Genomic DNA, 14117 nt, shown 5'->3' with positions numbered 1-14117 from the left:
GTCGCGGCTTATAACGCAAGCGCTCATGAAGCAACGGGAGAAGCTCCGCACACCCTTCTGACCGGCCGACCGTTGCGCCTTCCGGCAGATTTATTGGGATCCCTCCGAGAAGATTCAAGACGATCTTACGGAGTGGAGATCGACCAGTTACGCGACGGCCTAGAGCTGGCCGAAGAAATTGTCAGGGAAAGTCTTATGACACAGCGCAAGCGTATGGAAGACCGCTACAACTTGCGACAACGGGGAAAGCCATACTCGATGGGAGACTATGTGCTGTTAACGAACCCGGTCGTTCCCGTAGGTCGGTGCAAGAAATTGCAGTATCCCTACAAAGGTCCGTACCGAGTGGTCGAAGTACGCGGGCCTGTGAACTATGTCATTGAAGATGGGACTGGTAAACAACAGACTGTCCATTTCAATCGGCTGAAACCGACCACAGATACATTCCCAATGCCCGCTGAGCAAACGGCGGAACCTCCGCAGGCTGAAGATCAACAACCTACGTTGGTGTATGTATTTAGGCCAAATACAACCCGAGTGGACAATGGAGAGGTATCGAGTTCACCGGATAATTCGGGCGGATGCAGAAGGTCTACACGGACCCGGCGCCGGCCAGTTCGATTCTCGTCGGAGACACACGTGTAGACCAATGTCCAACAGGAGTAGGACAATTCTTGGGTTGGGGGGAGTGTTACGAATTTTCTTTCCTTCACGTCACCTTTCACTTTGGTTAGTCATTGTATCTATTTCATTGTTTTCACCTCTCTTGCTGGCACCTTGTAATTTCACTGTTTTCTTTCGTTGTAACCACTTATTTATTATATTGTTTTACGCACGTATATCGCTTCTCTCACTTCACTTTTAATTGGGGGATAACATCGCCACCCAAAAACATCTGACCGCCGAATTGCAAAGCTGCCGAAATAATTCCGTAACACTTGTAAATTTTTGTGCACATGTAAATACATAGTTTGTAAAACATTGCCGCGAATGTTCCCTTGGAGGGCCTAATCGTTTTTTTTGCGGGTAGTCTGATCACCTATCTGTAACAACGAAGCAAGACCTTGGGTCCATAGGATCGTATACATCCTCAGCCAAGGAAACCGGGCACAAAAAGTCGAATAAAAAAATTAAAAAAAAAAATATTAAAAAAATAAAAACTTTAGTCGCATGTATATAAATATGTCAGTGATAAATGTCATATTTTTTTTTTCTCTTGCAAAATTTTTTTGGGGGGTCTGATTTCGTGGTTTGTTCCCTGTGAAACAGTTAATAATGTAAATTCAAACTTAAAAAGCTTCCCTTGCGCTGTCATTTGTGGTAATGGCACATGACTGAACGCAATTGTTTCAGATTTTTTTCAGATTATCATGTGACCTGGTTGACTGCGGCATTTTTCTATGAATGTTCAACACCTCCTGGTTCAACGGACCGCTTGTTTTGCAAATGGCATAACTGGGAACGAGACAAAATAAGAGTTGCACCTTCAATGGTCAAAATAAACATTGTTCATGTTATGAACAAATTATTGATTCTGTTTTTCTGTATTGTGTTGCATTAATTGAAGACCATTGATTTAAACTATTCTTTCAACACTTTTGCGTTTTGAACACTAATGATTGACATTTTTCATTCATTGCTGTTAAAATTTTGTTTGCATATTTCACTATTGTTCAAAATTTCATTTCTTAATGTTTCTTTTGTTCATGCAATCGTTGAAACTTAATTATAAACTTTATTATGCATGTTCAGCATTAGTATTGTGATTCATTTGGTATTTTTCTTGTTTGTTTTTAGAGGCTACAATACATTTTGAGATGCGTAAGCTCAAGGATGACTTTACGTTGCGCCTGGACAAGCTGTGCAGTTCGAATAAGATGCAAAATTGGCTTGGATTGCAAATTGGTTGTGCGTGTTAGTGTCATCATTCACCCAGGGCATTCTTGCTTTGGAAGACTTGAGAGTTTCCGACATTACCCTGGCTTGTGACCACTGTCGATTCGACATGAAAAACAAAAGGCATCGGCTATGATCCACGATATTCCAAAGACAGCCCGACATGCATTTCGATGAGGACATTTCGTCCCCGAGGAAAATTCCCGCCCATACAGGATGTTGTCGACAGCATATTTCGATAACGCGACGTGTTTGTTGGACAAAACACTGCTGATTCGCCATTGCGAATGGTTCGGCGGCTGCAAGAATTCTCATCATGTTGGGCAGTTGCAAAGAGACATTTTCGATCCAACAAAGACCGATCCAACTACACAAGTGGTGTGCCACGACTAAAAAAGGCACCATTTCAAAAGGGGGAAATAATGTAACGTAATTTTACGTTACATAGCAACGTTTGCATTCTTGGATATATGAACTATGGTCACATAACAGCCAGTTTCGTCATCAACGTCCGGAATCTCTTTCCATGGGTTTTTTGTGTAAAGGCATTTTATAGGTAGCGTCTTGTCCAGCATCTCATTTCAAAATGTATAGCAACGGTTGTTTTCTCACGTGATTTGATCTCGTTACTAGTTTCTACGCAACAGCTGTGTTTTTATGTGATTTCATTGGCCAGCTTAAATGTGTCGCCTTAGAGAAGTCCTTCATTGTTTTGTGTGAGAGTGCGTCTTTTGTTAACTGTTCGCTGACCGTTAGTCCTTCTTTTCAAAATCCTTCGTTCGCTTTGTTTCTCTCCGGTTTTAAATAATGAAACTTTCCGTGTGCGTTCAGCTGAGGTGGAGCGGGGCAGTGCAGCGGTACTGTGCTCTCCTCAGTTCGTAAATTCACTCAGTTTGGCGTTGGTATAATTGCGCATGTTAATTTCGTATCCAAAATTGTTCGTGGTAAATAAATATTGGTGTAGAGTTTGCATCGAGAGTTACTTAAGTCAGATTAGGAAAACACAACAATTAGAACTCACGTGCGATCTGTATGTCAAATGCGCTAATCAAATAGGATTTCCATCCATCATAAATAATATTGTTAAGACAAATTCGAGACTCATAAATGACATTACAGAGACGCAACAAACACCGTGTGACTCAAAAGGCAAGTTAAGTGGCGTCAGTGCTTCTAGCATCAATCAAGGTTACAGCGGCGTGGAAAGGCAACTGTGCGCGCGTTGTTTTTTACTCTGGAACAGATTGTTGTTGTTGTTGTTGTTGGTTGGTGTGAATGTCTTTAAGGTTGAGAGGTTTCTTAGAAAAGTTCGGTTGACTTTTCAGTGCGCTTTGCAACACCGAAATGTACATTGAAGTTTGTGTGATGGTTTCAACATTTGAGAGAATGTTTGTAGGAAACTGTGTCGTTGATCATCCGGGGTTCATGGTCATGTCGCTCCCTGGCAGTTCCGCTGTCGATCGCCTTCGGTGTGAGATATGAACGCTCGCCATAGTGTTTCGGCAAGTTCCCTTGGTTGAAGGCGTCTCTGCGGTTAGTGGCTCTTTTTTGGTAAATTTCGGTTAACATGTTACTTTAGGGATTTTTATCGTAATTTGGTGGTAATTTTGAGTTTGGTTGCAGCTATCACCAAATGTGACCTCTAAGAAAGGCGCATTCACCGGATTTTTTTTGTCGCAAGGGCTCAATGCGGCAGGTACCTTCCAATCAATAATACAATCTTGCAAGTCCTAATTATTAGACTTTTGAATAGTTTTTCACTTCCTTTGAGGTTTCAGCTAATAATTGGAATCAGGCCTAAAAAGAAATGTCGTTCTTATGTTGCTGCCAGGCATTGTCTTTTTGTCTTTTTTGTCATATTGTCTTTTAATTGATCATTTCTTCTTGCACAATTAAACGTACACTTTTATTCACACACGTTTCGCCTGCTATTTAACTGGGCTTCCTCAAGATATGTCTTTATTAGCAAGGCTCTGGTTTTCTTCAAGTGACAAAGCTTGTTTCACATCAGATATCTTGTTTCACTTCATGGAATAGAATCGAAACAATCGTGCAATATTAACCAATATGGAACCAATGTATTCGGTGATTTATTCGCAAGCGGTACAGAAGGCTGTGAAATTTGATATTAAAGTAATGATGGCTTTTGCAGAGGAAAGTAGTTCTTTGTTGAGTGAATATGGGAGATTGTCGCAAACCAAACAAATATTATATACATAAAAGAATGCAAATCAATGAATAAGCAACGCCGTTGTAATGCCAAAATAAAAACTTTTTTTTTTTTTGAATTATAATGAAAATCTGTTTCGTATATACACATGATGAAAATGTGGTAAAAATCCAGTCGTTGTAAGTGGATTGCAGAATGCGGTAAAGATTACTTATAATAGGAATTTATATTTATGGAACATGGCAAGAGAAATGAGGATGAGCATCCGAACATAAGCTAATAAAGCACTTAAAACGACCACACAAAACCAAAAAACATTTTGTATTCCGGGTATTTTGCGTATACATGTTTTGAAATGGCATCACAAATTAATAAAACCAAGCATTTACAACATCTAGTGGACCTTGTTACAATTATCACTTCACAATTTCAATCACTCTGCCACCTTCCTGCTCAGCATGGGGGTTGTATCTAACACTGAAATCACACGAACGACTCCTTGATGTACGTAATGATGATATTTTGGAAACGAGACATTCCTTTATCTTTGACAATCGCTTTTCCAATGCTTTTGAGTAGAGCAAGGGGTTGAGGGCGCTGTTGATTGGAAGCAACAGACAAGAACTCAACACATAAGCGTCTCCTGGCATCTTCACTGCTCCAACACTTAAAAATCCCATCACACAAATTGGAATCCAGCAACAAAAGTCGGTCAAAATCAACCTGGTGATTCTCTTCTGCATCTTGGAGCTGACATCAGTGCTTCTGGATCCTTTCATGCGGTTGCTTCGCTTGTAAATAAGAAAATAAGCAACCACCATGTAGATGAACATGAGGAAGTTGATTGTGATGAGGAATGTTGAATATTCCCAAGCAAACTCATTGGTAGTTGCAAACAAACGTGGCATACAGACGCTCGTTTCACCATAATATCCAAACTCTCCCTTGATAGAGTTACGTGTAAAGGCGTTTTCAATTGTACGTTTAACATCGTACCAAGACTCTGGCTCTGATGTGGAAATTCTTTGTGCAAGTAACGACATGTTTTCTCTTGACACGAAATCGGTTTCATAAAAGTTATTTGGGAACCAAACATCAGCTGCGAAGTACTCAGAAGCTGCGTTGAGCAAAGGAACGGTTGCCAACAAAACAGCCAACATCCAACAAAACAATTCAGTAATCACAGTTTTAGTAACACTGACATTTCGCATGAGAAAAGGTTTAAAGGCCGATGTCAGGCGAAATGTGGTCATAGCAGTCATAGTGAAAGCTGATGCTTCTGATGATACAACTGCAATTGCTCCAAGTCCTGAACACAAGCTACTTGATCTCCATTCTTTATCAAACAAACAATAAGATCCAGAATATCTAGTCCCTTGTATTATGATTGCCAGTAGATAAACTCCCATGAGAAGGTCAGACACGCAGAGGTTGAGAATAAAAACGCTTGTACTGATAAACAAATTCTGATCTTTATTAACTTTAATCAAGTCACGTGTGGTTGTAACAAATACAAACGAATTCCCTCCCAGTGCTAAGATGCCTGTCACCCAGAAGATACCTCGATAAACTGGGTTTGCGATCATTTCGTTGACGTCTGCAAATGCGTTTCCAGCCAAAGTAACACATTCGTCACTTCCGTCTGAGCAGTCATTAATTCCGTTCTGTACAACTTTCATTTCAACAGACAAAGGTTGTTCATTGGTGCAATAAAACCTGGTATTTTTACAACGACATTTGCTTTCATCAGAAACGTCATCGCAGTCGATTATTCCGTCACAAACATGATTCCTATCGATGGAAATCTTTCCTTTACTTCTGCAGTAGTAGCGGGTATTGTTGCAAAGTTCCATAAATTCGTCTGATTCGTCGTCGCAATCAATTATTCCATTACAGACTCTTTGTTTATCTATGTTAATTTCTCCATTACCAAAACAATTAAACCTGTTTGGGCAAAAACGTTCTCCAGCAACTTTGATAAAGTCATGGATGGATCCATCACACCACATGGGATAATATTGATGTGCCTCGTTCCAACCAACTCCTCTAAACCACAATTTCATAGCTCTCACGCACAACGATTTGTTGCCCTGCTTTTCCTGTGTGAAGATGTTGTCATCTGCTACACACTCACTTTGCACTGATGCTGTCCCAGTTGAACAGTATTTTGTGTTAGTTTGGTTGACACATTGTACACTTGTGTTACACAACACCTTATCTTGGTCCACACATGTAGAACTGTCCTTACAATGCATTTGGTTCTGGGGGCAATCTCCTCGTATATCGCGACACAATGTTTGATTTTCACACAAACATTCATCTGACAAATCAAAGCAATCCACTACACCGTCACAAACTTGCTTGCTTGAAATTATCAGCTTTCTGTCCAAACACTGGAAACATCTAAACTGTCCATTGAGGAAACAAATATCAGAACTGTCAGAACATTGAGCCACTGAATCGTAGACGTTGGTTTGAGGTAAAACACAAACACCTTTTCTTGTTGATCCAGAACATTTAAACCCAAACCCATGTTGAACTTCGTCACTTTTGTCCTTGCAGCCATCAATAGCTTGCCCATCACAAAAATATTCTCTTGCAATAAGTTGTTGATTTTCACAGAAAAATAAGTTTTCGCAGGATTTGCTGCATGTTGAAGTTGTGCAAACCACTTTATCAACTTCACAATTATTAACATCGGTAGCGCACGTTTTGCTAACAACTTCATTGCACGTATATGGATCAGTCGTGTGTATGAGATTTCTGGCTTCCCTTTCACTTGGACAAGTTACAGTAACCACGTGACAAGATGGGCATGTGATGTTTGAAACTGAACAAACTTCGTCAGTTCCATCAACACAATCTACGTATGTATCATTTATCCAGCGAAAAGGTATACATCTACCGTCTGGTGAGCACTGTGTGTTATTTGGATTACATGGACATCTGGCGTAAGTACCAGAACAATTGCAAGTATAATGTGTCTCATCACTTCCATCAATACAGTCAGGTTTTCCATCACATAACAAAGATCGATCAATGCAATTTAAATCCTTTCCAATGCATTGTTTCAATCCAACACAAGTACATTCAAACTTATCCGCTGGACATGTGCAGTTAACCTCATCACTCCAATCTCCACAGTGATTGAACCCATCGCATTGCTCAGATTGCTGGAAGCAACCATGATGGAAAGTACAGTTTTGAGTTTTTTGACATGAACATTCCATATCTGTTGCTGAACAAGGACAGTTAACCTCATCACTCCCATCACCGCAGTTATCCCATCCATCGCATCGCGCAGATGTGCTGATGCAACCACTATCTGCTGTGCAGTTTTTAGTTTTGTAACATGGACACTCAAACGTATCCGCTGGACATGTGCAGTTAACCTCATCACTCCAATTTCTGCAATCATTAAATCCATCGCATTGCTGAGATTTACTAATGCAGCCATGCCCAGTTGAGCAGTTTTTAGTTTTGTAACATGAACACTCAAATTTATCCGCTGGACATGTGCAGTTGATCTCATCACTCCAATCTCCGCAGTTGTCTCTTCCATCGCAGTGAAAAGCTGGAATTACGCAACCGTACCCCTTAGGGCAGTTTTTAGTTTTGTAGCATGAACATTGAAACGTATTTTCTGGACATGTGCAGTTAACCTCATCACTCCAATCTCCGCAATTATTCCATCCATTGCACAGATAAGATTTGTTGATGCAACCATCGTATCCGCTTATGCAGTTTTTAGATTTGTAACATGCGCATTCGAACTTATCCGCTGGACATGTGCAGTTAACCTCATCACTTCCATCTCCACAATTGTTAACTCCATCACATTGTAAAAATTTGCTGACGCAACCATACTCATATGTACAGTTTCTGGTTTTGTAACATGAACATTCCATTGTATTCCTAGGACATGTGCAGTTAACCTCATCACCCCAATCACCACAGTTGTTAAATCCATCGCATTGCCAAGATTTCGGGATGCACCCATCTCCGTACGCACAGTTTTTTGCTTGAAAACATGGACACTGAAACTTATCTGCTGTACATGATGTGCAGTTAACCTCATCACTCCAGTCTCCGCAATTGTTTATTCCGTCACACACCCATGATTTTCTGATGCAATTTCCATATGCGGTTTTGCATTTCTTCGTTTTAAAACATTGGCACTGAAACTCATCTGGAGAACACCTGCATTTAACCTCATCGCTATCATCAGGACAAAGCAATTCTTCTTTACATTTGAAATAGTTTTCGAAGCATCCCCGACTTCCTGGACACGTTGTGTTGAAACAATCGCACAGGAATTTGTCTTTATGACAAACATCACTTAACTCATCACTCCAATCTCCACAGTCGTTTATTCCGTCATTTACATACCACATCGCAACACATCCTTTTCGATTCGATCCACATTTATCGAACTTGTGGCAAGCGCATTCGAACGTGGACGAGGGACAAGTGCAGTTGGGATCAAGATACGGAGCTTCACAAACCGGTAGATTTTCTTCTCCTGTTACAAGATATTAGATTTGAGTTCAGACAACTTGTAATGAATGCATATTACCACGAAGCAATACCAACGAATGGATTTAATTGTTGTTCATTACCACAGATACTTACTTGTGATGGGAAGAGGAGCCAGACTTGTGTCCTCACCCGGACATTCACCTTCCACCCATCCGATCAACACAAATATCAAAAATATCTTCATTATAATCTACAATGTTTATGATTGGACTGCAAATTAACATGAGCCATCACGAATGAATTCAGTGAGCAGCTATTTTATAAAACTTAAATAATTTTGTTTTTTAGCAATCGTAAATATGTAACCCTTGTCATTTTAGCTGAGGTTTATCTTACGTTCACACTCTCTCATACCTCTTGCTCAAAAATAACTTGCACACGACGCTGGACACCAAGTATAATATCGCAAAAAAGAGATTTTAAAAAAAAAGCTTCTCAACTTACACTTTCAGGTTGTCTCTTTCCTCATATTGTTGGTCGGTTCCTAAACGGAAAATGCCGGTTTCCTACATGCTTACGTTGCTTCTATGGCAAACTTCCGCCCCAAGAAATTTTGAATTAACTTACTGAAACTTCGATGTTAAGTGACGTTTCCTCATCAATTCAACCCACTGAGACCTGAATGTAGATTCTGCACACAACTTTCCGCTTAATACTTTGAAGGAGTTCCGTTGTTGTTTGTGCGTCAAGTTTCGAAGCCTTTAATATAGACTGGCCGAAGAAACGTCAATCAAACTTTCTGGGGAGTTTTTTCCTATCGTTAACAACGCTTTTCGTATGGAACCAGGTTTCAAGGCGGGCTTTTACGCAATGTGTTACGGTTTCAACAATGAATTCTTGTTTTTGGTGTATGTGGATCTAAACCAGAACGGCAGACCACGGTAACCCGGCGATAGCTGTTGTTTTAGTAAATATGATCGCTGTTGTTTTAGTGAATACGTGTGGGGTTCGCGAGTTCCTGTGACGTAAACGCCACGTGGAGCAATGAAATATATGTTAAACCTCCGCAAGCATGAATTAGTCAGAAAAGGAATTGGTCAAAAAAACTGTCAATGTATTTTTGAGTTGGGTTTAGTAATGTCTGCAACGGTTGCCTTTCTTGACCTGATTTGCATTCATTTTTGATTCCCCAACACAGCGTTGTTGTGATTACTATGTATCTGCTTCATTTTCAGCCACATATACTGATAACTATTAAAATACATCATATAATTCTGAGTATAAAGAGGCTGGCCCAAACGTTTTCTCTTAAACATGACAATGGTAATAACAATATGGGCCAGCCTCTTTATACTCAGAATTATGAGAAAATCCGTAAACATCATATTATATATATATATATATGCAAAAATATGGACCAATCATGAAAGTCAAGTGCTTGGTTAAATAAAATGAAGCCAACATCACGCATAGAAAAACTTGAGCAAATCACAACACACCCAAAAACGAGGGGCTGTGCGATTGTTTTGTTTGCCACTGTTTCAAGGACTTCCAGTGCGCAGAACTCTCTATTCGCCCTGAAACCATTCCGTGGTTGTGTTCGATTGTCCATCAATCCACATCTTTTTCACCATTCGCGAACATTTGTTGGCGTGCAAAGACTGATCCTCTTCCAGGTGATGCGGGTTCGAATCCCGCCTGAACCATTTCTCCACTGCGGAAACCGCCAGTCTGATACAAACGCCACAATAAAGCGCGTTCTTTTCCGCATCCGACAGTGGCACGACAGTCTGGAAACCGGACAATATTTCACGCGCGACTGCGTTCGGTTTCACTCCGCTGCCTTCGCATGACGTCATCATGTAGGCGACCGTTATTGAAATCTCGAAGACGATCCAACCGAAGTGGGAATGTTGAAAATCAATAATTCCGAACGCTTGTTTCGCTTCCTCACGTGCAGTTATGATTTTACCGACGGCCGTTTCGCGGTTCTTGAGGATTATATTCGAGTCGCTGAAATCCCCCTGTATGAAACCTAAAAACAGGTTTAAATGTCTGTAACTACAAGGGCGAATTTCTGCGTTTTTTTTGCCCTAAAATGTTCGCGTTGTTTTGTTAAATAGATGCCCAAATATCAGTGCGTTTCTGCAGGTTATTTCGCATATATAGAATCAAACGAAAATATAAAAGCAGCTCAATGACGTGTGTTTGTTCATCCTATGTCTTGTCTTGGGTAGATTTCTGTTGTGACTTTATCATAAGAAGATTTATAACTAATTGGCCTAATAGTGCATTTTCACACCAGTTTATTTTTGAGAAAGCACTGTCGACGCACTTTTTGCCTGCGTATTTACGGCTAAACTCAAGCAAGTTTGTGTTCTATTTAAAGGTGGTGTTACAACCTCTTCGCAATCCACCGAACTTATTTGCGACAAGATCTTTGTGCAAATCAAGAAATCCTTCAACTGCTTTCTTCAGCTCCGCATCCTTCACACAATACAGATGCTCCCTAAGTTTCTGGGCATGTTGAATCACCCACACGCTGTCGAAATGGTCAGGATCTATCTGGAATGCCTTGCTTCGGTCAATCGGTATGTCCTGTGTAAACACAAATATGCTAGGATTAAAACGACAGGAATGCAGACGCGGTGTCTTTGATCCACGTTTAAACTTATTTTAGTTGAAATATTTGCTACTATCATAGCAGGATAGTTTAAATGAATACCAACAAGTGTAACTTATTGTCGTTCTTTCGTAAACATTTTTAATGCATTGCAAGCTACTATTTTCCACATTTCAGGATGCAAACAGTGATTGGACAACACTACGAAATTCAATAGTTCTATGGGCATTAATATACAGTTTTTTTTTACATATGTATATGGGCTGCTTTTTCTTATCCCAAACTTTATCGTATGCGACGCACCAAGTTTAAATTTACAAGGTAAATTATGTTTACAATTTTCATTCCTAGATAACTATTTGTTCCCATTTTATTTCAGCAAACCAAAAGTTCACATTATTATTGCCCTCGAAAGCTCACAGCGACGCGGCAGGACGTTGCGACTCATAGTTTGGGAACGCATAACAGCCTGCACATGGGTCTAATTTATTTTTCTCGTATCATTTGCAAGTACTATTCAGCACAAAATTAACGAGAACCGACCAGCTATGAACCGAAAGCAAAGATGATAACGTTGACCGGAGAAAATGAAAGAATGAAATTATGAAGCGACACACGTTAAAAAGAAGATATCTTATTTGTTGTATAGTCACCTCACCTGTAAAGATTCAGCGAAAAGTCCGCACAGAAATCCAATATTCCTCCCCACGGTGAGAAGTTCACGGTCAGTGAGACGAGCGTGGATCACGGTTTCGCCTTCGATAAACTCGTACATTTTCACAGGTCGATTGCACTGCAATCCTGGACCTGTGCGTATTGGGTGAGGTTAAAAACGAATTCCCGAATACTTGTTTGTAATTTAAACAAACCGATGATGAATATTTAGGAGAAATCGATTTTCTAGTGCAGCTGACAGTAATTCAAAGGTTTGCACAATTGTCCATCAAATTAATTCGTGCTATAGCACAGCGACTCTTGGTGAACACCGCTTTGCGAGGCATGCACTTAGATTACCTCTTACACTTCATACCTATATTTGAACACGTGATCATTGCATCTCCAGTTGCAGTGGTGATGAGATCAGGGACATTGAACCCGTTGTCGTGTAAATAATCAATAACCTTCACCATTTCATCGTCTGTCAACAATTTATCAACATTATACCCGAAAGGAATGCGGATTTGTTCAAATATTGGGAGGTTGTGGTTTTTGTACTTACTACTACACATAGTATTTTCCTTCTGTATTTTCATGACGAATTTCCGCTTCTTGGGGGGCGCATCTACAACACAACTGTTTACATAAAAGCTGCATACAGCTGGTCACTGTTTTTTTAACCTATTTTGGTCTTATCGGTGAAGCTTGGTGAGACAATAGTTGCCTATATCGTTATTTATTGTTGTATGCGAGTGGGTGATCGGCCACAATAAATCACCTTACCTCTATATTAAAATGTGTTATGGCGATAAGTTCATTCATCTTAAACATACAGGAACACGAAATTAACATAACAAAGCCCACAAAGTCACAAATATGTACAAAACGCAACGAGGGGAAATGATGGCGCACCGCAGCTTAAACTAGAAATCCTAAACTTTGCTCACCGTCTCGGTCCATTTGTGACCCAACAATGCGGTAAGTGACGTCACCATAGCCAGGTAACGCTTTGGAACTTTCCATTGTTATTCCAAACTCAAGTGCGAGATCCCGCAAAATGTGAGAGGGCAAGTTTGAGTAATCCATGTTTTTTGCTAAAAGTTTGTCCTTCAAACGCACGGTTTGTTGTGTACAAATCTAAGCCTTTACTTTTTAACTACTGTGTTAAACAAGGTCCTTTCTATAAATGTCACTAACATATTGCCTATGTCTATACATAATATTTCACATATGTTGTCTAATAAAAGTACATTAGCCCATAAAGGCTTGGTTGAGTAACACTCAGTTTTTTATAAAAACGCCCTAAACCGTCATGTTTCACTACGTTTTCATGTCTCACTTTTCAGATGCAATATAATCGGAAGTGACGACCAAAAAACGAAATGACGTAGTGAAACAAAAGGCGCGGTTGGGGGGCCTCAACTGCCGGTCGATCGGGCGGTTGTGACGTAGTATATACTTCGCCCGAAGCATTTCGGTTTTGTTGATGTTGCAAGTCTGCACGTGTTAAACTGGAGACAGAAGATAAATAAACCGTCCGTTGCAAAGAGCTCAGTACCTGTGCAAACGTTGCAGCAGCAGAATATTTTGTTGCATTTGCTCAGTACCTGTGTAAATACCAGTGAACGGATGTCTTGTGTATGGCAACTCCCAACAACTAAATTCTGCTGCAATCCTCTTTTCAAGGGATGTATAGGTGTTCTAACTAAACTACTGCAGCATCACGCATGTTTTTCGACTTATTCACCACTCAACTGGAACACAAACGGGCTTTCTTGCAACCTTCTGGCATCCAGATCGACAAAAAAACTTTTTTATCGCACCTCGTTATAAATACCTACTCTGTTAACCGTTCACATTCTCTCTGCCACTCTACTACACCTGATATTTTACCAAATGCAAACCCAACAACTCTAAATTCAGCTGCTGAAGTCATTTTTTACAAGTCAACTGCAATCGTCTTTTCAAACTAAACAACTTTTCAAACTAAACAATTGTAGCACCACGCATGTTTCTATATGACACGGTCATGGTAACTCAGCGTAAAACTAAAGGTACATCTACAACAAACATATATCCAAAGTTTTTCGGTTCTGCGTCAACTAAAAAATGTAGAAAACTGCATGAAAAGTTGCGGCGACCAAAAATTGTAAACCTTTTTCGCTGTAGCGAATTTGACGAATCACAAAGCGTCAAAAAATGCATCATTTATAGGAGAAGGCGCCTTATATTGCAGATATTGAATAGTTTCAAACGTAAGAGTATCCACAAATTACGTTGCCTCAAAGGTCA

General features: G+C 40.1%; 2 protein-coding genes across 2 annotated transcripts; both read right to left on the bottom strand.

Moving 5' to 3' along the window:
* Positions 1–4482: 4482 nt before the first annotated feature.
* LOC145901747 (uncharacterized) lies at positions 4483–8789 on the bottom strand. The gene is made up of 3 exons (XM_082989518.1): positions 8699–8789; positions 7397–8588; positions 4483–7264 (listed from the first exon to the last, which is right to left on the bottom strand). Exons 1-3 carry the CDS (start codon positions 8787–8789, stop codon positions 4483–4485), a joined length of 4065 nt encoding a protein of 1354 aa, XP_082845644.1.
* A 1190-nt stretch (positions 8790–9979) lies between these two features.
* LOC145903424 (hydroxylysine kinase-like) lies at positions 9980–12947 on the bottom strand. The gene is made up of 6 exons (XM_082991507.1): positions 12773–12947; positions 12388–12450; positions 12199–12306; positions 11827–11975; positions 10948–11143; positions 9980–10580 (listed from the first exon to the last, which is right to left on the bottom strand). Exons 1-6 carry the CDS (start codon positions 12909–12911, stop codon positions 10114–10116), a joined length of 1122 nt encoding a protein of 373 aa, XP_082847633.1. The 5' UTR covers positions 12912–12947; the 3' UTR covers positions 9980–10113.
* Positions 12948–14117: the final 1170 nt, after the last annotated feature.

The sequence above is a fragment of the Ascidia mentula genome, chromosome 5 (assembly GCF_947561715.1).
Source record: "Ascidia mentula chromosome 5, kaAscMent1.1, whole genome shotgun sequence".
NCBI lineage: Eukaryota > Metazoa > Chordata > Ascidiacea > Phlebobranchia > Ascidiidae > Ascidia > Ascidia mentula.
Note: the sequence above shows the minus strand (reverse complement) of the source record. Positions and strands in the feature narration are given on the sequence as shown.